This window comes from Tachyglossus aculeatus, chromosome 1 (genome assembly GCF_015852505.1).
Source record: "Tachyglossus aculeatus isolate mTacAcu1 chromosome 1, mTacAcu1.pri, whole genome shotgun sequence".
Taxonomy (NCBI): Eukaryota; Metazoa; Chordata; class Mammalia; order Monotremata; family Tachyglossidae; genus Tachyglossus; species Tachyglossus aculeatus.
The window spans coordinates 78,809,136-78,835,086 of record NC_052066.1 but is presented as its reverse complement, the minus strand read 5'-3'; the positions used below and the strand labels follow the sequence as shown (position 1 = coordinate 78,835,086).

Genomic DNA, 25,951 nt, shown 5'->3' with positions numbered 1-25,951 from the left:
TGCTGCTGCTGCTGCCGCTGCCGCTGCTGTTGCTGATTACCATCTCTAGACTGTAAGCTCATTGTGGGCAGGGAATGTGCCTTGTGTTGTTATCTCATACTCTTCCAAGCACTTATTACAGTGCCCTCGGTACAGCACTCGGTATATACGATGGACTAACTGACTGACTGGTAGGGAGCTAGGACCCAAAGGGAGCCTCTGAACTGGAAACATTTGGAATAAATATAGCTTGGCACAGATGGCCGAGGAGCAGGAGGATAGAAAAGAGGCAGAGAAATCCTGCTGGAAGCGGCACCCGGCACTTTTCATTAGCTCCAGTTGAAGCACCGCTTGATGTATTACCACAGCCTTTAATGCCTCCTTTGGAGAGCAGGGCTCTGAAAGACCCGCCAGGCCTCTCCCAAAAGACCACCCCACAGGCCCCCGCTTGGCTCAGCTCCCACAGCCGATGACGCCCGAGCTCTGTCAGGTGACGGACTCCCTTCTCCTCAGCGGCTCCCGGGCGGCCTGCAGCGCGGCCCTCCTCACCCGGGCCGGGGTCACGTTCTGCGTAAACGTGTCCAGGCAGCAGCCATGCCCCAACCTGCCAGGAGTCAGGACCCTCAGGGTCCCCGTCTTCGACGACCCCTCAGAGAACCTGTACGAGCACTTGGAGCCGTGCGCGGACGCCATCGAGGCCGCCGTGAGGGACGGGGGCAGGTGCCTTGTTTACTGTAAGAACGGTCGCAGCCGCTCGGCGACCATCTGCACCGCCTACTTGATGAGGCACCGAAGGATGACCCTGAAGGAGGCGTTCCAGGTATCGCTGTGTGTAGCCTAGTAGATAGAGCCCGGGCCTGAGAGTCAGAAGGACCTGGGTTCTCATCCCACCTCTGACACTCACTCGTCTGCTGTATGACTTTGGGCGAGTCATTTTGCTTCTCTGTGCCTCAGCTTCCTCAGCTGTAAAATGGGAATTGAGTTGGCGAGCCCCATGTGGGACAGGGACTGTGTCCAACCTGATTAGCTTCTATCTACCCCAGCGCCTAGAACAGTGCCTGCACATAATAAGCGCTTAACAAAAGCCAGGATTATTAGTATTTTCGGACCATTTTACCCCAGTCGTGTGGGATCTTGTCTGTGATGGAGAGACTGGGCCTGATGAGCCGAGAGTCTCAGGGATCTGCAGGCAGCTGAATTACAAGGGCAAATCGCCTGTTTTATAGTGCTCATCTCAGAGGACCTCTAAGTGCTCTGCAGATCTGGGGTCATTAACCCTCATTATGTCTCTGGGAAAAGGAGGTCTGGGATGTTATTAGCATCATTTGGCCCTGAGAGAAACTGCAGTCAGGAGAAGTGTAAGGCATGCAGTGACTCAGCAGTACAGCTGGGCATCAATGCCATCTCCAACAACAACAATAATAATAATAATAATAATAATAATAATAATAATAATACAGAAGGCATTTATTAAGCATTTACTATGTGTCAAGCACTGTTCTAAGTGCTCGGGTAGATACAAGTGAATCCAGTTGGACACAGTCCCTGTCCCACTTTGGGCTCACAGTCTTAATCCCCGTTTTACAGATGAGGTAACTGAGGCACAGAGAAATGAAGTGACTTGCCAAGGTCACACAGCAGATGTGATGGAGGTAGGATTAGAACCCAGGTCCTTATGATTCCCAGACCCATGCTCTATCCACTAGGCCATGCTGCTTCCCATTTCTCCATTCACTGGTCAATCCTCCAGACTCTGCCATTTCCTCAGCGGCATCATGGATTTTTCTTCTTTTTAATGGTCTTTCTTAAGTGCTTACTATGGGTCAAGCATTGTCCTAAGTGCTGGAGTAGATAGAGGTTGGACACAGTTCCTGTTGTACATGGGGCTCACAGTCTATGTTGGAAGGAGGAGGATTTAATTCCCATTTTACAGATGAGAGAACTGAGACACAGAGAGAAGTTAAGTGATTTGCCCAAGGTCACACAGCAAGCAATTGGCAGAGCCAGGATTAGAACCGAGGTCCTCTGACTCCCAAGCCTGGGCTTTGTCCACTAGACCATGCCTAGTAAAGAAATATAATCACTTTCTGATTATTAAGGGGCTTTTAATGGGCTGCTGCCAGAAAAATGCTTTGTCCCCTTACCTGCATCCACCCATTCTTTTACTTTGAGTTCATCCTGTCTATATTACTGTCACTCTCTCTTCTTTGGAGGCAAATAGCCTCAAGGAAAAGGCTGAGACACCTGAGACCTCACTTCAACTTTTGCTAGAATTCTGCCCAAGTCCACTCCCTATGGCGAAGAAGCATGGCTTAGTAGAAAGAGTACGGGCTTGGGAGTCAGAGGTCGTGCGTTCCAGTCTGCCACTTCTCAGCTGTGTGACTTTGGGCAAATCACTTAACTTCTCTGTGCCTCAGTTACCTCATCTGAAAAATGGGGATTAAGACTGTGAGCCCCACTTGGGACAAACTGATTACCTTGTATCTATCTCAGGAAAAGCCTGAGGCAGCAGTTCAGTATGTAGCATCCCTTTGCACACAGAGTGTTTATTTCTATTATTGCCTCTCTCCTTCTCTAAACTGTAAGCTCATTATGGGCAGGGAACATATCTACCGATTCTGTTATACCATTATATTGCACTCTCCCAAGCACATAGGACAGTGCTCTGCACACAGTAAGTGCTCAATAAATATGATCGATTGATTGATTGATTGACTTGTCTTTACAGAGAAGCAGTCCATCAGATCAAAAAGTGATTATATTTCTTCTCCAGGCATGACCCAGTGGAAAGAGCATGAGCCTGGGAGTTGAGGACCTGGGTTCTAATCGTGGCTCCACCAATTGCTTGCTGTGTGATTTTGGGCAGATCACTTAACTTCTCTCCGTGTCTCATTTCCCTCACCTGTAAAATTGGAATGAAATCCTCCTCCTTCCAACTTAGACTGTGAGCCCCATATAGGACAAGGACTGTGTCCAACCTAATAAATCTGTATCTACCCCAGCGCTTCATACACATGCATGGCACAAAGAAAGCATTGATCAAATGCCATTAAATAAAATATATAATTTTATTTTTAGTTTTGGGACCTCACTTGCTTGGAGGTTTGAGCAACAAGATTGTGATGATGTTGATGATGGAGTCATGCTTAGAAAGGGATGGAGGGGCCTCGGTCCTGAAATTTCAAGACTGAGAACTTGTGAAGGAATTGATTTAAGCGATAGAGGTTGGTGAAGCTCAACTCACATTCTCTTGTCCCTGCCAGTTGTGTTTCAGCCGGAGCAGGGGTCAGCATATTGAAAAGTCCATCCAGAGGGTTTTTTATATGCTGGATCAACTCAAGGCTGATGTAACCGCAGCTCAGTGCCAATTCTGGGCTGTCGCGATGTAACCCAGCAGGCAATTGTCCTTGGTAGCTGCTGCAGTCTTTTCCACCCATATTAGCCAGCATGAGAAGCAATAATAATGTTGATTATGGCATTTATTAAGTACTTACTATGTGCAAAGCACTGTTCTAAGTGCTGGGGAGGTTACAAGGTGATCAGGTTGTCCCAAGGGGGGCTCACAGTCTTAATCACCATTTTTTACAGATGAGGTAACTGGGGCGCAGAGAAGTTGTGACATGCCCAAAGTCACACAGCTGACAATTGGCGGAGCTGGGATTAGTACCAGTAGCAGGGCATAATGGATAGACCACGGTCCTGGCAGTCAGAAGGCCATGGATTCTAATTCCAGCTCTGCCACCTGTCTGATCTGTGACCTTGGGCAAGTCACTTCATTTCTCGGGGCCTCAGTTACCTCAGCTGTAAAATGGGGATTGAGACTGTGAGCCCCAGGTGGGACAGGGACTGTGTCCAACCTGATTTGCTTGTTTCCACCCCAGCACTGAGTAAAGTGTCTGGCACATAGCAAGGTCTTAACAAATGCCACAGTCATCATCATCATCAGGCTCTGAACCAGACTGGAAATGAGTCCAAACAAAAGCAGGAAAGGATCCAGGCACTCTTTTAAGAGCATGACCTCATGTGCACAATTTCCCCTAGGGCTGTAGGGACATGTAGTCCCAGGAGCCTGGAAACAGCAGTGCCCCTCTGGAACTACTACTCCAATTAGTAGCATGAATTGCAGCATCGTTGCTGAAACAAAGAGGGTGAAGTGGAGGAGCTTTTGGAAGCCAGGGACTGTCTGAGTTCATCCAAACCTATCCAGGTTGTGGTTACTGCTGGCCTAACTCTGCTCCATAACAATAATAATGATGTCATATGTTAAGCACTTACTATGTGCCATGCACTGTTCTAAGTGCTAGGGTAGATATAAGGTAATCAGGTTATCCCACATGGGGCTCACAGTCTTCATCCCCATTTTACAGATGAGGTAACTGAGGCACAGAGAAGTTAAGTGACCTGCCCAGAGTCACACAGCTGAGAAGTGGTGGACCAGGATTAGAACCCATGACCTCTAAACCATGCTGCTTCTCCATAGGGAGTGGACCTGGGCAGAATTCTAGCAAAAGTTAAAGTGACGTCTGAGACAGGCTATTCATTCATTCATTCAATCGTATTTACTTAGTGCTTACTGTGTGCAGAGCACTGTACTAAGTGCCTGGGAAGTCCCTTTGTGTCAGATCATTTATGTCCTTAGAAGGTTAAAGACCCCAAATGAACTGGTGCAGCTAAAGCCCAAGTCAATTTACCTCGCTCAGTGTGCCTATCGTTGCAGGTTGTGGATGATGGTCTTTCAGTTGTGGTGCCAACTGACCTAGAATCAACACTGCAGAATCCCCCACAGGGGCTGGAATTTCTCAAGTGGGTTGCTACCTGGGGTAGTATTAACAGGAAAGCTCCTCCCTGCCCTTCGGCATTCTCTAGAGATAGAGTACCCTCCTCTTCCCCCTTTCCCAACAAGCAAATGTGCTAATTTTAGCCCAACTACTCATCAGATACAAAGGCTGCAGGAAGCTGTAGGTTAATTTTGGGAACAGATCCGGCCCCACCCCCAACTCCTGGGAAAACAACCTGTTTGTTTGTCATATAAGGAGGTTGCTGACAGAATGTTCCAGCAGGTGGGACAGCGAGAACTAAGGAAAGATTTGTTTTCGAGCTGCTCTGCTTTGGAAGTTGACTATTCCGTAGGTACCAAATATGTGCCGAACACTCTACTCTAAGGACTATGGAGAGTGCAGTAGAATTAGTAACCATATTTCCTGTCCTAGAGAAGCTAGCAGTCTTAATTCCTGCTCTAGAGGAGCTAGCAGTCCTAGTCAGGGAGAGCAACACTAAAATAAGTTACAGGTAGAAGGGAATATTAATAACAGTAGTAGTAAAGGTATTTATTAAGGGCTTATTTTGTGTAGAGCACTGTACTAAGCAACGGGAAAGAACATGTCTTGTCTTATGCTGTCGAGTTGTCTCCGACCCATAGCGACGCCATAGACACATCTCTCTCAGAATGCCCCACCTTCATCTGCAATTGTTCTGGTAGTGCATCCATAGAGTTTTCTAGGTAAAAATACAGAAGTGGTTTACCGTTGCCTCCTTCCACACAGTAAACTTGAGTCTCTGCAGTCGACCCTCTCCCATGCCACTGCTGCCCAGCACGGGTGAGTTGTGACTTGTAGCAGATTGCCTTCCACTTGCTAGCCACGCCCAAGCTAGGAATGTATTGGTTATGCCTCTGCTTGACTCTCCCACCCATAGATGAGACTGGTAGAGTACTGGAAACTCTCCAGGTGGGATTCTGAGCAGGTGGGGGGGAAGAATATGCAGGTGGGAAATTAGACATGGTTGCTGTCCTTTGGGGAGCTCACAATCTTAAGAGTTTAACGGGGGAGAGGGCTTTGGAGACAGACACATCAGGAATGACGAAATCTTTAAAAATAACATAAACAAATACACAAAATAGGCTCAAAATCTTGGTGGGGATGGAGGAGTCCAAGAACACATGGGAGCAGCTTATACCCCAGCCCATAGTACAAGGAGAATGCAGAGAGCCATTAAGGCATTTGATAAGTGTGCCAGACACAGTACTAAGTACTGGGGAAGATACAAGATATCCATGTTGGACACAGTCCCTGTCCCACATGGGGCTCACGCTCTAAGTATGTAAGAGTGCCTTATGGTGGTTTTGAGTACTTGGGTATTTTGGTGGCATGAAATCAATCTATCAATCATTCTTAATGAGGTCTTACTATGTGCAGAACACTGCACTAAGTGCTTGAGAGAATACAATAGAATAGAGTTGGTAGACATGCTCCCTCCCCATAAGCATTTTATAGTCTAGAGGGAAGCGTTGAAGTGGCACCTGGGAAGATTAGGGAAAAATAATCAGGAAAAGCTTCCTGAAGGAGATGTGACTTCAGATGAACTTTAAAGTTGGGGACAGCTGTTGTCTTGTTGGTTGTGAAGAGGGAGGGCTTCTGGGCAGGATGCAGGGTGTGAGCATCATTAATGGGAATGAGGAGAACGAGGCACTGTCTGAAGATAATCAGGGTCCCTCAGGGGTCTCCCAATCTAAGCAAGTGCGGGGGAGAGAATGGGTATCAAATCCCTGTTTTACAGGTGAGGAAACCAAGGCTCAGAGAAGTTAAATGACTTGCTCAGGGTCTTGCAGCAGGTCAGTCCAATCACTTATCCTATCCTATCTTGATTACTATATAATAATAATGGCATTTGTTAAGTTCTTACTAAGTGCAAAGCACTGTTCTAAGCACTGGGGGGATACAAAGTGATCAGGTTGTCCCACGTGGGGCTCACAGTCTCCATCCCCATTTTACAGATGAGGTAACTGAGGCTCAGAGAAGTTAAGTGACGTGCCCAAGGTCACACAGCAGACATATGGCAAAGCCAGGATTACAACCCATGACCTCTGACTCCCAAGCCCGTGCTCTTTCCACATATCAGACTCCTTGCTTGCCTCCCTGCCTTCTTGTCTCTCCCGACTCCAGTCCATCCTTCACTCTGCTGCCTAGATCATTTTCCTATAAAAACATTCAGGCCAAGTTTCCCCACTCCTCAAAAACCTCCAGTGTTTACCCAGGCTCTCCGTGAGCAGGGAATGTGTCTGTTCATTGTTGTGTCATACTCTCCCAAGCACTCAGTACATTCAATTTTATTTACTGAGCACTTAACGTGTGCAAAACACTGTACTAAGCACTTAATAAGTGTTCTGCATACAGTAAGCACTCAATAAATGTTTGAATTAATGAATCCACCTCCAAATCAGCGTTTTAAAGCACTCAATCACCTCTTACCTCACTTCACTACTCTATTACATCCCAAACTGCAAACTTTGCTCCTCTAATGTTAACCTTCTCTCTGTACCTTGATCTCAACTATCTCACCTCTGACCTTTAGCCCACGTCCAGTTTCTGGCCTCCCTCCTCATATCTGAGAGACAATTACTCTCCCCCACTTCAAAGATTTATTAAAAGGCACATCTCCTCCAAGAGGCCTTCTCTAAGCCCTCCTTTCCTCTTCTCCCACTCCCCTCTACATCATACTAACTTGCTCCTTTCATTCATCCCCCCTCCCAGTCCCACAGCACTTCAGTTGTGTCTACCAACTTTATTATGTAGTACTCTCCCAGGGGCTTAGTACAGTGCTCTGCATGCAGTAAATGCTCAATGAATACTATTAATTGATTTATTGATTGATTGACTATGGAGAAGTGAGAAGCAGCTTGGCATAGTGGATAGACCATGGGCCTGAGAGTCAGAAGGTCATGGGTTTTAACTCCTACTCTGCAAACTTGTCTGCTGTGTGACCTGAGCAAGTCACTTAACTTCTCCATGCCTTAGTTACCTTATCTGTAAAATGGGGATTAAGACTGTGAGTCCCATGTGGGGCACAGATTGTGTCCAAACTGAGTAACTTGAATCCACTCCAAGAAACAAAAAATAGGAAAAAAAATAGCAAAGAGAAAAGGGATAATAGCAAGAAAAGAGTCAGAGAAGAGAATTTGTTAAGCACTTAACAAATACTATAATTATTATCATTATTATTATTATTATTACATGGCCTCATTCTGTCACAGATGGGCTGGCTTAGACATCAGAAAATGTTTAAATAATGTTTAGAGCCTTGTCTGAAGAAGTTATCATTTCAGGTTTATCATTTTCAGTGTCATCACAGTCCATTTAATGACTATTCTACAGGAGCACAGTGGCCCATGACAAGACGAGGTCGAATGGTGAATGTACCACCCTGATTACAACTGTGTGACTCTCAGGCAGAGCTAGTTGACACGGGGTAAATTCCTATAATCCTGCTAGTGTTGAAGAGATAATCTCCAATAACTTCACCAAAAAAAATCTGCATACACATACACACACACACACATACACAAATCTCAACTTCTTCACAAAGACTGCAATATCCTTGTGATCAGGGAATATATCCACCAACTCTGTAAGTACCCTAAGTGCTTAGTACAGTGTTCTGCACACAATAAAAGTTCAATAAATACCACTGATTGATTGAAAGTCTTCACCAATATCGCAAAAATATGCGTGGAATCAGTCCCAATCTCACTTTGAGCAATGCACATTCTCCTACAAAGTATTTATATTTCTGAACAAAAGTGGTGAATTAATTGTTTTGGTTATGTGACTGACTCTAATGCAACCCCACAGTTCCTATATTAGTATTATTTGTATTCATTGAGCACTGCTTGGTGCAATGTCCTGTACCCAGCTGTCAGAAGTACAAAACAAAGAAGTGACACTTCACTGCCCACAATGAGCTTACACTCTGATGGATGAGTCAGACATAAAGGTATTTACAAATTAGGCAAAATAAATAATTGCATATATAACTAAATAAACATACATAAAAGTGCTGAGGATGGGTGTGAATAAATTCATAGGTGCTAGAGGTGGCTAATGGGTTTATATGGCTTAGGGTCCAGAGAATTAATTAGGAAAACTTGGAGGAAGACAGATTTTAGGAGGACTTTGAATATGGGGAGAGCTGTGGTATGTCAGATTGGGGGATGAAGGGAATTCTGAGCTGGAAGAACAGTGTGAGTGAGGGAATTGAGGCGTGTGAGTCAAGACCAAAGTGCAGTTAGCAGGTTCCTGGAACTATGCCATGTATTTTATGGTGCCCCGATATACAGTGTAATAATGATATGTTTGAGAAGCAGTGTGGCTTAGTGGCCAGAACACGGGCTTGGGAGTCAAGAGGGTGTGGGTTCTAATCCCAACTCCACCACTTGTCTGCTGTGTGACTTTGGGCAAACCACTCAACTTCTCTATGCTTCAGTTATCTCATCTGTAAAATGGGGATAAAGACTGTGAGCCCCACGTGGGACAACCCTATTACCTTGTATCTACCCCAGAGCTTAGAACAGTGCTTGGCACATAGTAAGCACTTAACAAATATCATTATTATTATTATTATTATAGTCATCCTTTGCATTAATAGACACCACTGATGGTGAAATGCACTCAGGTGTGTGTGTGAGAGATGGAAAAGGCTTATAATAATAATAATGATGATGGTATTTGTTATGTGCTTACTATGTGCCAGCACTGTTCTAAGCACTGGGGTAGATATAAGGTAATCAGGTTGTCCCACGTGGGGCTCACAGTCTTATTCCCCACTTTACAGATGAGGTAACTAAGGAACAGAGAAGTTAAGTAACTTGCCCAAGGTTGAACAGCTGACAAGTGGCTGAGCAGGGATTAAAACTCATGATCTCTGACTCCCAAGCCTGTTCTCTTTCCACTAAGCCACGCTGCCTCTGTGGAACCCACAGTCATGACCACATTGTGTGCACAAAAAAAGATGTACCAATGTTATTATGGTTGATGTTTGCAGTTCCTGGCACTGTTTTCTCTCTAGTCTCCTTCCCTGTCATTCTTTACAAAGGCTTTGTGCTTCTTGATGGCTGTGCTGGTCTCTCCTTGACAATTGGCTCCCAGTTTTCAGCTGGGATGTAGCATTCTCTTCACCATTTCCTTAAACGGTGTCTGTCCCCTGTCCCCTGTTCCTCTGTCCCCCTTGCATTCAGATTCTTAATTTCAATTCTCCACACAACAATTGTTTGGGTATCCTACTGTTGTTCATTCTTCTCACTTGTACCATTCAGCACTGCTGTGATGTGGTGAGCATAGCTTCAGCGCTAGTAGATAGTTCCAGAATTTCAAAGTAAGCACTTAAAGTCCACAATTAATTTTGATGATAATAATGTTAGTAAAATACAGTCATTCCCTCAGCCACCCTGAATTATTATTATAGCAAGACACTGTTACCTTTATATTCAAAGTCAATCAATTAATAGTATTTGAGTGCTTACTCTTGACAGAGAATTCTACTAAGTGCTACAATAAAGTTAGTAAACATGCTCATTGCCCTCAAGCATCTTATGGTCTGCTGGGGTAGACAGATATTAAAACAAAATTTCATCTAGGGAAAGCAACCGAGGGTAAATGCATGCAAATAAGTGCTGTGGGGATGGAGTGAGTATCAAAATGCTTACAGGGTATAGACTCACATGCATAGGTGAAATGTAGAGAGGGAGCTAATAATGATAATTATGGTATTTGCTAAGCACTTACTATGTGCCAGGCACTGTACTGAGCACTGGGTGGATACAAGCAAATCAGGTTGGACACAATCACTGCCCCATGTGGGGCTAACAGTCTCAATTCCCATTTTGCAGATGTGGTAACTGAAGCCCAGAGAGGTGAAGTGACTTGTCCAAGGTCACACAACAGACAAGTGGCAGAGCCGGGATTAGAACTCACCTCCTCTGACTCCCAAGCCCTTGCTCTATCCACTATGCCATGCTGTTTCTCAGATAGGGAAAGGAGATGAGAGGTCAGTCAGAGGAGGCTTCCTGGAGGACATTTACCACATCAAAATGTCATTTTGTGTTTGCCTATTTATCCCAAGCAGTTTTTCTCTTGTTTTCTAGACTGTGAAGAATGCCAGACCAGTAGCTGAGCCCAATCCAGGATTTTGGTCTCAGCTTCAGAGATACGAAGAAGCTTTACAGACAAAGTCCCATCCAGAACAATCTTCCAGAAAGGCATTTCTTCCAGATAGACATCATTCTGAATGAAGAACAATCTCCTTTGAAATTCTGCTAAGATCGCAATTACCAGTCTCCATTTTACAGGCTAGCAATACTGTAAAACCCACTGCAATGAGAAGCAAAGGTCTTAGTGTTTTTAAGCCTTAAAAAATCCATTTCAGGAATGCAATCAGACAAGACCATCAGCAGATGATAATTTGGGTATATTGGAGATACCTTTATATTAATGAGATCAAAACTATAAAAAAAAAAGCCCCCAAATGAATAACCATCTAGGGTAATTATTTATACTCCTTCTCTGGTTCACACATGATAAGTCAAGATCTTTTTTTATTTTTTCCAATTTTAACCCCTCTGTCCTGCTAAGGAAGGCCTAATGTAGCCCTTCTTTTCCTAAGGAGGGACTCTAAAAGTAGGGTCAATCTTGTTTCTTGTACCTGTACCTGCTGTCTGGTATTGCCATTCAACCCCTAAGGAATATTTAGGAAAGTATTGGGTGATTTCTAACCTTTCCCTCTAATCCAACTCGGCAAGGCAATTGATCTCACATTTTAAAGACCTGTACAACCGATGACCTCAGTATTTCTGTCAAATTGTCCCTGGATTAAGATTAGATCAGTAATACTGGAGTTCAGTTTGCCTTTACACTCAGTTCTCCTGCAGTACAGGAGTTGCCCTCTTAATGAATGTCACATTACAGAAAAACTTGCATTTTATTTTGGGCACTTTAACCAAGACAAAGAGAGAGAGAGAGAGAGAGAGAGAGAGAGAGAGAGAGAGAGAGAGAGAGAGAGAGAGAGAGAGAGAGAGAGAGAGAGAGAGAGTGTTTGTGTGTGTTTGTGTGTGTGTGTTCTTGATAGTTTCTTTTACCACTACATTGTGTTCTACCCAGATCAAACAATTAATGGCATTTATTAATCACTTACTATGTGCAGAGCACTGTACTAAGTGTTCAAGAGAATGCAAGATGAGTGAATAGGCAAGATTCTTGCCCTCAGGGGGCTTACTTTTGAAAGGATTTTCCGTAATTCCCCTACATCGTTCAATACAGAACACAAAATGAAAACAAAACTCAAGGAAGAATTGAATGTGTTTGGTATTCCAAAACATGTACAAAACATGTTTAAGAGTTTCTCAGCAGAACCAAGCTGTATTGGAAGTTTGTTTTAAATTACAGAAAAGAGGATTAAATTGCTCTATTTGTCTTTATTATTTGATTTAGTAAAATTCCACTGCGCCCCTATTTTCCTTAGATGTATGGAATTATCTAATGGGGAACAATCTGTTCCTACAGCAGTTTTCTTCTGATCCTCTCTGAATCACCTGATGCTGCTTTGCCTTTCTGGATACCTACCACCACCACTGACCACTAAGGGAAGAAGGGGTATCTCAGAATGCAGGAGGAACCATCCAGCCCTTGACATGAATTTGCCCAGCTCTCCGAGCTCCTACGCTACACAGCTCACTGTGTTAAAGTCATTGGAGAGTGTGATCGAACCAGTAGACAAGAGACCAAATCTAATTTTTAAAAAGAACAACGTTGAAAATAATAATAATAATAATAATTGTGGTATTTGTTAAGCACTTACTGTGTGCTAGGCACTCTACTAAGACCTGGGTTGAATACCAGCAAATCAGGGTGGATAGGGTCCCTGTCCCATGTGGGGCTCACAGTCTCAATCCCCATTTTACAGATGAGGGAACTGAGGCCCAGAGAAGCGAAGTGACTCTCCCAGGACACTAATGAAAGTAATAACTATGGCATTCATTAAGGAATAACCAAACCCACTTCTAGTGGTACCTCATTCCGAAATCTCCACCTCTATCTCCTTGTTCCACCAGCCTGGAACTCTTTCCTCCATCATAATGTGACAGACAATTGAGAGAACTCTCCCCACTATCAAAGCCCTCTAAAAATACCTACCTCCTCTAACAAGACTTCCCCCAGGAACCTCCAAGACCCAAGGCACAGGAACCCATCATCCTCCTCTATTATTATTATCAAGTGCCATCGAGTCATTTCCAATTCACAGCGACTCTATGGATATATTTTCTCCAGAACATCCTGTCTTCTGTCATAACAGCCACCCTTGGACACATATTTTTATCCGCATTTGTCTCCCCCATTACAGTGGAAATTCCTTGTGGACAGGTAATGCGTCTCTTGCATCTTTGGTACTTCCCCAAGCACTGAGGACAGTGCGGTGCTCAATAAATCCTTTTATCATGCTACAACTGCTGCTGCTGTCCTCCTGCCCAACCTCCTGTCCCTCCCCAATTCAGTCCGTACTTCATTATGCTACCTGGATTATCTTCTACAGAAACGCTCTGGGCATGTCACACACACACACCCCCACTCCTCAAAAATCTCCAGTGGTTGCCTATCAACCTTCGTATCAAGCAAAACCTCCTCACTATTGGCTTCAAAGCTCTCCATCACCTTGCCCCCTCCTACCTCACATCTTTTCGCCTTCCACAGCCCAGCCCACACACTCCGCTCCTCTGATGCTAACCTTCTCACTGTGCCTTGTTCTCACCTGTCCCCCATCAACCCCTGGCCCACATCCTATTTCTGGACTGGAATGCCTTCCCTCCTCAAATCTGCCAAACTAGCACACTTCTCCCATTCAAAGCCCTACTAAAACCTCACCTTCTCCAGGAGGCCTTCCCAGGCTAAGCCCTCCTTTTTCTCTGTTCCCCCTCGCCTCCCCATCACCCCCACTCCCTCCCTATTGCCCCCACTCCCTCCCTCTGCTCTACCCCACTCCCTTCCCCACAGCACTTTTGTGTGTGTATGTACATATTTATAATTCTATTTATTTCATTAATGATGTGTATATATCTATAATTCTATTTATTTATATTAATGCTTTTGATGCCTGTTTACTTGTTTTGATGTCTGCTTCTGCCCTTCTAGACTGTGAGCCTGTTGTGGGCAGGGATTGTCTCCATTTGTTGCTGAATTGTACTTTCCAAGCGCTTAGTATAGTGCTCTGTACACAGTAAGCGCTCAATAAATAAGGTTGAATGAATGAATGCTGTGGCTGCTTAGTATGTGGTAAGCACTGGAATAAATACAAGGTCCTCAGATTGGACATTATCCCTGTCCCAAATGGGACTCACAGTCTATTTCATCCCCATTTTAGAGATGAGGAAACTGAGGCCCAGCAAGGTTAGGTGACTTGCCCAAGGTCACACCGCAGGACAGGGGCAGAGCTGAGACTAGAACCCTAGTCTCTTGACTTTAGGCACATGCTCTTTCCATTAGACAGTATGGGGGGGCTCTCAGTATGAGGACGAGGCTACAAACCCAGGCAGGAGATGAGAAATACTGTGGAGAGGAGAACATAGATTTCGGAGTGAGGTACCTCTAGAAGTTGGTTCGGTTACTGCTTAATGAATGCCATAAATATTACTTTCATTAGTGGCCTGGGCAAATCACTTCACTTCTTTGGGTCTCATTTCCCTGATCTGTAAAATGGGGATTGACACTGTGAGCCCCACATGGGACAGGGACTGTTTGATAAGTTACCTGGGCTGCACCTCCAAATGACACACTTGAGAAATAAGCCACTAACATGCTTCCAACAAATCACTCTACCTCCTGATGTCTCCCTGATGGGCGGAATGATTAGCCCTCTTGGTTCTTCATGCTCGTAAATGATTTTGTGATACTTTCCTAAAAAATTGTTGTTGTTTTTTTAACTGCAATGTGTTGCCACTGTCTGTGACTCCTAAAAGGCAAGAAAAACATACTGAATTCTTTGGAATTGTTGTTGAAACTATGCTTTTAATAGCTGTTTGTGACATTTTTAAAAGGCAGAAGAGGAATAGCAAAATTGGGTAAGCAGGGCCTTTGTACCAGATCTTTCTAGGGGACAAGAGAAATAATGGGATATGCAAAATCTGGCAGCACTTCAAAATACTAATACAGTCCCAAACAACATTTTGGCAGAGGTTAATTTGAGAGCAAAATGCTGATGACTGAGTATTTTTGCCACATAATCAGTGAAGAATAAAACCATTTGGAACATTGCAGCTTAATCACACTAATTGCCACTTCTCCTGAGAAGAATATGGAATATATGGTTGCTTCTTTATTTAGTAAAAAGGTTGTTCCGAGAGACCGATTTGGAGAGATTTGAAAATTTTTGCTGACCTGTCCATTCCCTTTATTCCACCTCCTGTTTTCACTTTTTTCATTTAACGGCTGAACTTCCTTCACTGCCAAACCCTGAACAGAAAGTCTTAAATAGTTAAAATCCAATCAATCAGTAAAATTATAAATTGTTAATGGGATGAGCCACAGTACCTGTCATTTGTTTTCTCTAAGCCAATGAGATAGGGGTTATCAAAGTTGGCTATCTGAGCAACTGTCACTCTACTTACTCAGCTTACAGCATATCTTTAAATTTCCACTGCTTTCTCAATCTATTCACGTATTAATTTGATGGGCAACAATGAATGTAGCTTAGTGTAATCAGAAAATGCCTTCTTTTCATTATTGCCCAAATAGCCTCAATAGGCAACATATCATTAAATTTTCATCCTATCCAACTTTGTGGGAACTTTTCCCATATCACTAAATATCCCACTTATCCACTTCTTGATTTCACCAGGAACCTTCCCTTAATGCTCTCCATTGTTCTCCTTTCCACGTATACTGGTTGAACTGGAATTTGCCTTAACATATGAAATCTTATATGCGTGTGTGCGTAAATGACTTTCTTCTTCCAGAAACTAGCATTTCGATATTTAAACCTTTCCCATGGCAGGGATTTGATTTTTTATGTCTTAGCAAAATACTAGAATAAAAAGTTATAAAAAGGATGTTTTGTTTCTTTTGAAAAAATATTAATAACATTACAACCAACTTATTACAAAGAGAACTCTGCCCTTAGACGTAGACTTTGGAAGGAAGAGATTCTGGGTTTTTGTAAATGCGTCCTGTTGTTGGAGCGGCTGAATAGTCGTATCTGCGGTTACTGTAAAAAAGAAAGCGAACAATTAATAAAACAAATATTGTTGTGCAATACTCTTGGTGGTTGCCAACATACTAACTGGCTGAGAAATGTGCATGTGTCTTCATCTCAAAAGCTCATCAGAGTAAATGTCTATGTTTAGTTCATTATGGGCAAGGAGCAAGTCTACCAACTCTGTTCTTCTCTCCCAAGTGCTCTGCACTCAGTTAATGCTCAGAAAATGACATTGATCAATTGACTGATTGATTTAACAAATGTGAAAGAAATCAACAGGAAAAAATAATAATTTTATGGCGCAGTTTGGCACAGAGAATCAGCGGCTTAGTGGGTAGAGCACAAGCCTAGGAGTCTCAAGGACCTGGGTTCTAATCCAAGCTCTGCCACTTGTCTGCTGTGTGACCTTGGGCAAGTCACTTAACTTCTCTGGCCCTCATCTGTAAAATGGGGATTAAGACTGTGAGCCCTAGGTGGGACAGGGACTGTGTCCAATCTGATTAATGTATATCTACTCCAGTGATTAGAACAGTGTTTGGCACATAGTAAGCGCTTAATAAACTAGTACCATAATTATTATTATTATTTAACATTCATTATCATCTCTGTTTTATTGAATTCCAATCTCTGTTTGACTTGCACCCTGGATGGTTTCTCATCGAGTTGCATTGCCAACTTTTTCCCACCAATTTAAGCACCTGAATGGATTATTTGGTCACGTGCTCACTAAGTGAGGAGGTTTGGAATATTAGTTGATGGCCAAAATATCATGTTGGGGCCGAAAGTAGTAGAGTTGAACTTTACTATGCAGAAAATTCAAAATTCAAACATAAATGATGAGACGGTGACAATATCAGTACAAAATAAAATTCTAAGTGGACAGAAAACACACTGATATGGGGGAAAAGAATAGTGATAAATTACCACTTTTCTGAATGGAGAAATCCAAACACCACTGAACAAAGTATTGAGTGCCCAGTAAAACTTCCAATTCACAGGAAACACTATCTACCCTACAATGTGGTGAATGTCATGCAGCTATACATAAACACATGTATAGATGGCCCAAGGATCTCATAAGTCTAAATGGGTAGAAAAGTGGCAAATGAATCCATCAACAGTGTTTATTGAGCACTTAATCTGTGCAGAACACTGTACTAATCACTATACTAAATTATCTGCAACGTATTTATTTATTCATTTATCATATTAATGTCTGTCTCTCCCTGTAGACTGTAAGCTCACTGGGGGCAGGAAATGTGTCTATTGTAGTATACTCTCCTAAGCCCTTAATACAGTGCTTTGCACACAGCAAGCTCTCAATAAATGCCACTGAATGAATAACTGAAGAGAGCTTTAGTGTGAATCTCTTCCGAGTAATTCAATTAGGGAGATTTAATCCAAAAAACTACAACAGAATGGACTCTGAGCTGTCATTCACAAGTCAGGAAAGAGAACTTGAAGCCAATGCTGTCTTCTCTTCCAAATCATTCCAGAAGAGGGATGCATTCAAGGTTCAAGCCTTCCCTGCACTTTGTCTGCAAGGTGGAACTGGGCAAAAGCCAACTGATAATAATAACTCTATAACACTGGAGAGCGCAGGTAGCATCTCTGGGTGTGTGTCACTTCCAGAGACCTATGTTTGTTTTGCTATATACTCTAATTGTGCTTGGACTATATGGGGCAATGTGCAAGTGAAGTTGAACTTAGTTTTGAGATCACTGCCATCTTGAAGGCTGACATTCAGATTATAGCTAGCCCTTATTTGAGCCAGTGGAAGTCATTTTCTTATCAGGAGACGCCTTTGAAAGACAAATGAATATTCAAGGAGAGATGAGATTTTGATTCTGGTAGGTAAGTTTTGTTTTTTTCTTACCTTCCTGAGAAGAAGGAATTTTTCCAACCCTGTGAAACTGGCCAAGACTGTGAGGAAACTACTCTCGCTGTATTAAAATGACCTAGGAGAGCTTTAAGTCCACCTTGCAAATAAGATCAAAAATATTTACTCAACAGGCAATTCTCCTAGGCTAAACAGATTCTCAATCAACTCTCTCTGCCATAACTTGTTGTGGGCAAGGAATGTTTATTCATTCAATAGTATTTATTGAGCGCTTACTGTGCGCAAAGAATGTGTCTGCTAACTCTACTGTACTGTACTCTCAAGTGCTTTAATACAGTGCTCTGCACATAGCACTCAAAAAATACCACTGATGATGATAACTAGCCTCACTCCTCTCTCACTACAACCCACTCAGCATGTTCTGCTCCTATAACACCAACCAATTCACTGTGAGTCACTCATTCATTCAATCATATCTATTGAGCGCTTACTGTGTTCAGAGCACTGTACTAAGCACTTGGGAAGTACAAATCGGCAACATATAGAGACGGTCCCTAACCAACAACGGGCTCACAGTCTGGAAGGGAGAGACACACAACAAAACAAAACAAGTAGACGGGTGTCAATACCATCAGTATAAATATAATTGCAGCTATATACACATCATAAATAAAATAGAGTAATAAATATGTACAAATACAATAGAATAATAAATATGTACAAATGCATACCAATGCTGTGGGGAGGGGAAGAGGGGAGGGCATAGGGAGGAAGGGAGGGTGATGGGAAGGAAGGAGGAGGAGGAGGAGAGGAAAAATGGGGGCTCAGTCAGGGAAGGCCTCCTGGAGGAGGTGAGCTCTCAGTAGGGCTTTGAAGGGAGGAAGAGAGCTAACTTGGTGGATGTGTGGAGGGAGGGCATTCCAGGCCAGAGGAAGGACATGGGCCAGGGGTCGACGGTGGGGTAGGAGAGAACTGGGCCCAAATAAGAAGGTTAGTGGAAGAGGAGCAGAGTGTGAGGGCTGGGCTGTAGAAGGAGAGAAGGGAGGTGAGGTGGGGCGGCGGGGGCAAGATGATGAAGAGCCTTGAAGCCGAGTGAGGAGTTTTTGCTTGATTCTAAGGTTGACAGGCAACCACTGGAGACTTTTGAGGAGGGGAGTGACATGCCCAGAGCGTTTCTGTACAGAGATAATCCGGGCAGCAGAGGGAAGTATAGACTGAAGTGGGGAGAGACAGGAGGATGGGAGATCAGAGCAGAGGCTGATGCAGTAATCCAGTCGGGATAGGATTAGAGATTGAACCAGCAAGGTAGCCATTTGGATGGAGAGGAAAGGGCGGATCTTGGTGATGCTGCGGAGGTGAGACCGGCAGGTTTTGGTGACAGACTGGATGTTGGGGGTGAATGAGAGAGCAGAGTCAAGGATGACACCAAGATTGCAGGCTTGTGCAACAGGAAGGATGGCAGTGCCATCCACAGTGACGGGAAAGTCACAGAGAGGACAGGGTTTGGGAGCCGACTTATACTTCCCAAGCGCTTAGTACAGTGCTCTGCACACAGTAAGCACTCAATAAATGAGATTGAATGAATGAATGAATGAATGAAAGTCTTTATGACTCTCAAGCCTGTGCTCTACCTACTAGGCCATGCTACCTCTCCAGATATTTGCAGCACCTAGAGCTGGGGGGTTTTTTTGCCTTCTTGCCTCTAATTCCTTATGAAGATTTTCTCAAAAACAGCTGCTCATTTCTTGGAAGGAATGTACCGTGCTGGGCTATAATTTGCAATTGAAACCAAGTTCGCAGCTGAGAGGTAGCATTATCTGAGTTTTGTTTTATCTGTCTTTAAGCATTTCCACTGACATCCTTGCTATCGGTTTCCCAGTTGCAAGACTCCATATAGCAGTTCTGCTGTAATTCAGTCTCCTCACTTGTCCCACTCAGCATAGCTGTGTTGATGTAAGTGTAGCTTCAATAATATTCCTCATATCAATTGAAGGAAAGACCTCAATAAATATTTTAGTCTCTGATCGACTGTTCATTTTTCATTAAGTTCATCATGCAGTGTCCCTGATTTCATTCTTGACTTTCTGCTTTTGGATCTATTTAAAACAGACTCCATTATTTGGGGTCCCTTGAATGAGCCTTACACTACTCTTTTTTGGCCAATATAATTTCAATTTTGTACCTGATCTTCTATTCTCTATGGTTTTTCCCATTTTCCTAACTCCATTGAGTTTTCCCTTTTTTAAAGAAAAATGTTTTCCTCTAATAACCACTTTTACTGCCAGTTAGCCTTGCAGCATTTTGGAGTGATTGAATGAGTTTTTGCAGGGAAAGGGAAGATTTTATTGTATTCTTTATTAATTCTGAGGCACACATTTTATATGTACTATTTTCTTTTATGTGAGTCCAGGGAAAATGGACTGTCATTCAAAATTATCCTGCAATGTGCTAGTATTCAATGAAATACAGCTAGAAAGTAAAAAACATAAAAAGTATTATGTTTGATTCCTAAAATACTTTGCATTTGAATAGGCCCACACATATAATCTTGATGGATGAAATGAATTTTACAAAAGGATATTACTTTTTATTATACCTAATGGTTTCGCTTAAAAATGAGCAAGACACAAATTCAGATTTACCTGTATGAGACTTGTTTATTCTGCTTGCATGAACAAGTCAAAAAGGCTCCTCCTAGGATAGCGAGGAGACATCCAAACCAGCCTATGTACAAAGCACTTCCTAGTTCATATCTGGAATGAAGAACAGCATCTCATTATTTCAAGAAGCAATGCTGGAAAAATGAAACGTACCCCCCAGCATCTGTGACTCTTAACTATGTGACTCTGACCTTCTCTCGTAAGCCATTTATTGCATTTGAATATTTTAGGAAGTCTGGATTCATGCCCAAACCCCAAACACTGTGTAACTTTCTACCTCCTGCTGCCTCTTGTCTCTCTTGGAGACTGTTAGGTTTTAAACCTTGAAAAGTTCTGAAGAGCAGGGGCGCATATTTTGAAGTGGTTCCAGGACTGAAAACAATTTTAAAATGATCTAAGTTCATTTGTTTCCCTAATGGTTCATTCTCTCAGCACAGAAATGTCCTGGCACCAACTCCCTCGCAGCTGGATTACTGCAGTCGAGAAGCAGTATGGCATAGTGGAGAGGACCCAAGGCTGGGAGTCAGAAGGTCACAGGTTGTAATCCTGACTCTGCCACTTGTCTTCTGTGTGACCTTGGACAAGTCACTTTTTCTCTGTGCCTCGGTTACCTCATCTGTAAAATGGGGATTAAGAGCCCCATGTGGGACAGGAGCTGTGTCCAACCTGATTACCTTGTATCTACCCCAGTGCTGCTTGGCAATCAATCAATCAATCAATCGTATTTATTGAGCGCTTACTGTGTGCAGAGCACTGTACTAAGTGCTTGGGAAGTACAAGTTGGCAACATATAGAGACAGTCCCTACCCAACAGTGGGCTCACAGTCTAAAAGGGGGTGACAGAGAACAAAACCAAACATACTAACAAAATAAAATAAATAGAATAGATATGTACAAGTAAAATAAATAAATAAATAAATAAATAAATAGAGTAATAAATATGTACAAACATATATACATATATACAGGTGGCACATAGTAAGCACTTAACAAATGCCATTATTATTATTATTATTGTTATTATTATTATTATTATTATTATCTGTAAAATGGGGATCGAGCCCGTGAGCCCCACATGGGACAGGACAACGTCCAACCCGATTTGCTCATTCTTAACAAATACCATTATTATTATCCTTATTATTATTATTTCAGCTGAACTTCCTACCCTGCCTGTATGAGCTCCCCCTCCTTGTCTTTTCTAACACTTAACTTTAGTCTAAATATGTCCCTTTCCTTCTCTGGCCTAAGATCCTGCTATACCACTTCTGGATTCTCCCCTTCATTCAAGTAAACCTGCTTACCATTCTGTTCCCCTCACTCCTTGTCTCTGTGCTATTTCCCCAGCTATTTCCCTTGGCCTGAAATATCTTCCTCCCTCATTCCTCCTGTCCACCAAATCATCTTGAGAACTCTATTAAATACTTCACTCTTCCATGAGGTCTTGTGAGAGTCAACCCCACTGTTCAGACATATCAACCATCCAAGTGTTTTTAGTATTATTATTATTAATAATAATAATAGTATTTTAAGTACTTACTATGTGCCAGACACTGTGCTAAGCGCTAGGGTAGATACAAGCAAATCAGGATGGACACAGACCCTTTCTCACATGGGGCTCACAGTCTTAATCCCCATTTTACAGATGAGGGAACTGAAGCACAGAGAAGTGAAGGGCCTTGTCCAAAGTCACAGAGCAGACATGTGGTGGATCCAGGATTAGAACTCAGGTCCTTCTGACTCCCAAGCCCATACTCTATCTACTAGGCCACGCTGCTCATACATATCTCTGTTCTACTGATGTTTATTAATTTCTGTCACATGTGCTCTGTGCTCTGTTTCTTTTTATGTTTATGGATTTGACTGATTAGATTTATGCTTAATCCATTGAGGGTAGTACTCACATCTTATTCTTGCTTTATAATTCACCAGAGTTCTAGTACAGTATTCTTCACAAAATGGATGGTCAAGAAATGTAAATTTGCCTGACTGATGGGCTCAAAAATCCCCCTCTCAGATGGATCCCATCTCCCACAATAGTCTCCTTTCAAATTCTTCTATTACCTGAGGATAACTGCTATTTTAAAATCCATCTTGACACATGCCCTGTGTCAGACCTTGGAAAATCCAGTGAAAAAATTACAAACATTAAACTATATGTCCTTTTTGGAGAACATACTGTTCAATGAATATGCCGAAGGGTAGCTTATTTGTCAAAGAGAAGCCTTATTAAAATCACATCTCCTCCTGGAGGCCTTCCCCAACTAAGCCCTCATTTCCTCTACTCCCTCTCCCTTCTGCATTACCAATGAAGTTAGCTCTGTATCTTTTAAACATCTGATGTTCACCCCACCCTCAGCCCCCAACATTTATGTGTATATCTGTACCTTACTTTTTTGTCTGTCTCCCCTTCTAGACTGTAAGCGCCTTATGGACAGTGGATGTATTTATCAACTCTGTTGCATTGCACTCTCCCAAGTACTTAGTGCTGTGCTCTGCACATAGTAAGTGCTCAATAAATAGCACTGATTGATAGATTAACTGATATTGAGTTTCCCCTATGGAAATAATTTTCTGGTTCTGGTTCCAGAAATATTAGTGATGACTTTAGGGAAAGGAGGGCTAACTGTCAAAAGCAAGTAACCTGAGACTGGTGCAGTTTTTTTCTGTCCCTTCTGAATTGAGTTATAGTCATACTCTGTGTGCCCTGGGGCAGGGCACCCTCACAGATTCTTTCCCCTGAATGGATCCACAGAAAAGTATATAAGGAGGGTGGGAGTCCCCATGTGGAGAAAAGATCCAACCATTTCAACTGTGACCTTAGCTTAACTTCTCTGTGCCTCATTTATCTCAAAAATGGGAATTAAGACTGTGAGCCCCATGTGGGACAGGGACTGTGTCCAATCTGATTAGATTTTACCTTCCCCAGTGCTTAAAACAGTGTCTGTCACAGAATAAGAGCTTAACAAACACCATTAAAAAAAAATTGTTCTGACCAGTTCGGCTAATTAAGCACCAAGGTTGTTCCTTCCTCTATGATTGAGCTGCCTGTTGGTACTATAAGTTCAGAAAAATGGGAATTGAAACTATGAACCCCACATGAGTCAAGGACTGTGTCAAACCTGATTTGCTTGTATCCACTCCAGCGCTTAGTCCAGTACCTAGCACATAGTAACTTCTTAACAAATACCACAATTATTATTATTATTATTATCATCATCATCATCATCATCATCATCATCGTCATCATAAGCTTTCTCTACCTCCTTGGAAGGGAAGTAGCCCCATCACTATCTGAGACCCTGTCATAACTCCCTCACTAAGCCTTTGGGCCAAGACACCGTCTTTTCCATCTGACAAGCCAGTGTTAAAATTGAGCTTATCCAGGGGGCAAAACTAAATACAATAATAGTTTCTCTCCCACAAAACATGACCCTGAATATTTCAGAAAGGAGAGCTACATTAAATCAAAATAACTGACTCCATCTGGGAGCAAAAGAACAGTCATTTTAGAGGAACACACTATCATTAAGATTAACAAAGCGGGATAGTCTAAAAGGCATACCTCCTAAATAAGTTTTTAGAATTGTATCACAGATTCTTTGGCTCAGCATTTAGAAGCAGTTAAGCTTTATGTTTAACTGCAGAGATGAAACATTGATTAAAAGGACCAGTGAGGATCCTCTGTATTAAGAAAGCAGGAAAACAGTATTGCCATGGTAGATGATGGATTGTGTTCATTGTTTTCAATCCTGAGGATAGGATGGACAATGGAAACTGCATCTGATGTTGCAGTTACTAGCCAAGTCTTTGTCCTCAAGTCTGGGATTAATGTGGAGATTAGAAAGGATATGCTTTAGAAAAGCAAGGCATTTTGGAATGAGAATGGCAACATGCTGCTTAATCAGTGGTATTTATTGAATGCTTACTGTGTGCAGAGCACTGTACTAAGGTCTTGGGAGAGTACAATGCCGAACAGAAATAAGTGCTGTCGCAGTTGCTACCAGCAGGAGAAGGACCATTTTAAAGCTGAAAAAACTGTAAAAACACTGATGGATAATTTTACCAAAAGTATTTATTTCAGTTAATAATAATTCCAACAACTATATGCCAAACATGGTATTGAAGCGCTGGGGTAGATGCAATTATAATCAGATCATACACTGTCTCTGTCCCACATGGAACTCACAGTCTTCACTAGGCCCTCATTTCTCCTCTTTTCCCTCCCTTCTACATTATTTCTGCACTACGGTCTGAACACCTTAACACCTTAAAGCATTTTGATATTCACTCCCCCCACACAGCACTGATGTCCATATCCTTATACTCCCCCATTTCCCTTATCAGTAATTGATTTTTATATCTGTCTTCCCTTCTAAACAGCGAGCTCCCTATGAGCCGGGAATGTGTCTGCTAACACTACAGTATCGTGCTATTTCAAACACCTTGTACAGTGCTTGGGACAGAATGAGCACTCAATAAACATTATTGATTGATTGATTGAATCCAAACTGAATCAGAACCTGAAACAGTGCCTTAGTCAGATGAGAGCTAAGTGATGCATAGCTACTGAAGGCATCTTTGAGCTGATTCTGGGACAGGCAGATGCCCCTCAACCAGAGCCAGTCAGTAAAAATAATAATAATAATAGTAATAATAATGGTATTTGTTAAGTGCTTACTATGTGCCAAGCACTGTTCTAAGCACTGGGGTAGATATAAGGTAAGCAGGTTGTCCCACATGGGGCTCACAGTCTTAATCCCTATCTTACAGATGAAGTAACTTGAGGCCCAGAGAAGTTAAGTGGCTTGCCCAAAGTCACATAGCATACAAGTTGGTAGACACATTCTACCCACAGTGAGTAAGGCATCCCCTTCCTTCACTTGCTCTGGGAACTGCCAAGCTGAAGCTAACTTGACCAAACTTCTATTCAGGGGAATAAAAGAAAATTCAGGGCAGCTACTTACTTGGTTCCACCATACAGCGGGTCAAAAAACTGAGCAGTGATCCTGGAGGCGTACCAAGACAGGGTCACCAGAGCCAAAACCCCTGCAAGAACACAAACCAATGGATAAACATTGCAGCTAGACTTTCTGTGGGATGAGAATCTGCCTGAGGATTGAAAACTGAGGAAGAAAGGATGGATCAGGGCAGCACAATCACTTATTCATCCAGTTGTATTTATTGAGAACTTACCTCATGCAGAGCACTGTACAAAGTACTTGGGAGAATACAATACAATCAACAGACACATTCCTGCCCACAACGAACTTGCAGCCTTAGGGGGAGACGGGCATTAATATAAATAAATTACAGCTATGTCATAAGTGCCGTGGGGCTGGGACGGGGTATGAACAGAAGGAGCAAGTCAGGCCAATGCAGAAGGGAGTGGGAGAAGAGGAAAGGGTGGCTTAGTCAGGGAGCCCGTCATCTAGAAACAAAGACCATTACTCAAAGATGC

The 25,951-nt window shown here is 42.8% G+C and overlaps 2 protein-coding genes across 2 annotated transcripts in view; one reads left to right on the top strand and one right to left on the bottom strand.

Annotated features, from left to right (window-relative positions):
• Positions 1-410: 410 nt before the first annotated feature.
• Positions 411-11,757, top strand: DUSP28 (dual specificity phosphatase 28). Its single transcript, XM_038749143.1, has 2 exons — positions 411-799; positions 10,895-11,757. Exons 1-2 carry the CDS (start codon positions 449-451, stop codon positions 11,039-11,041), a joined length of 498 nt encoding a protein of 165 aa, XP_038605071.1. The 5' UTR covers positions 411-448; the 3' UTR covers positions 11,042-11,757.
• Positions 11,758-14,784: 3,027 nt separating this feature from the next.
• Positions 14,785-25,951, bottom strand: part of LOC119932425 (claudin-15-like) — a 51,799-nt gene continuing 40,632 nt past the window's right edge. Inside the window, exons 4-6 of the mRNA XM_038751597.1 lie at positions 25,458-25,539; positions 20,473-20,583; positions 14,785-15,999 (exon numbers count right to left, since the gene is read on the bottom strand). Of these exons, the coding sequence (XP_038607525.1) occupies positions 15,912-15,999; positions 20,473-20,583; positions 25,458-25,539 (281 nt within the window). The 3' untranslated portion in view covers positions 14,785-15,911. The remainder of the gene's footprint in view (positions 16,000-20,472; positions 20,584-25,457; positions 25,540-25,951) is intronic.

Bases quoted from the DNA above. Each gene is read 5' to 3' on its own strand.
- DUSP28 (XM_038749143.1), top strand. From the start codon at position 449: ATGACGCCCGAGCTCTGTCAGGTGACGGACTCCCTTCTCCTCAGCGGC. The intron at 800-10,894 runs GTATCGCTGTGT...CTTGTTTTCTAG, and splicing joins CCCTGAAGGAGGCGTTCCAG to ACTGTGAAGAATGCCAGACC.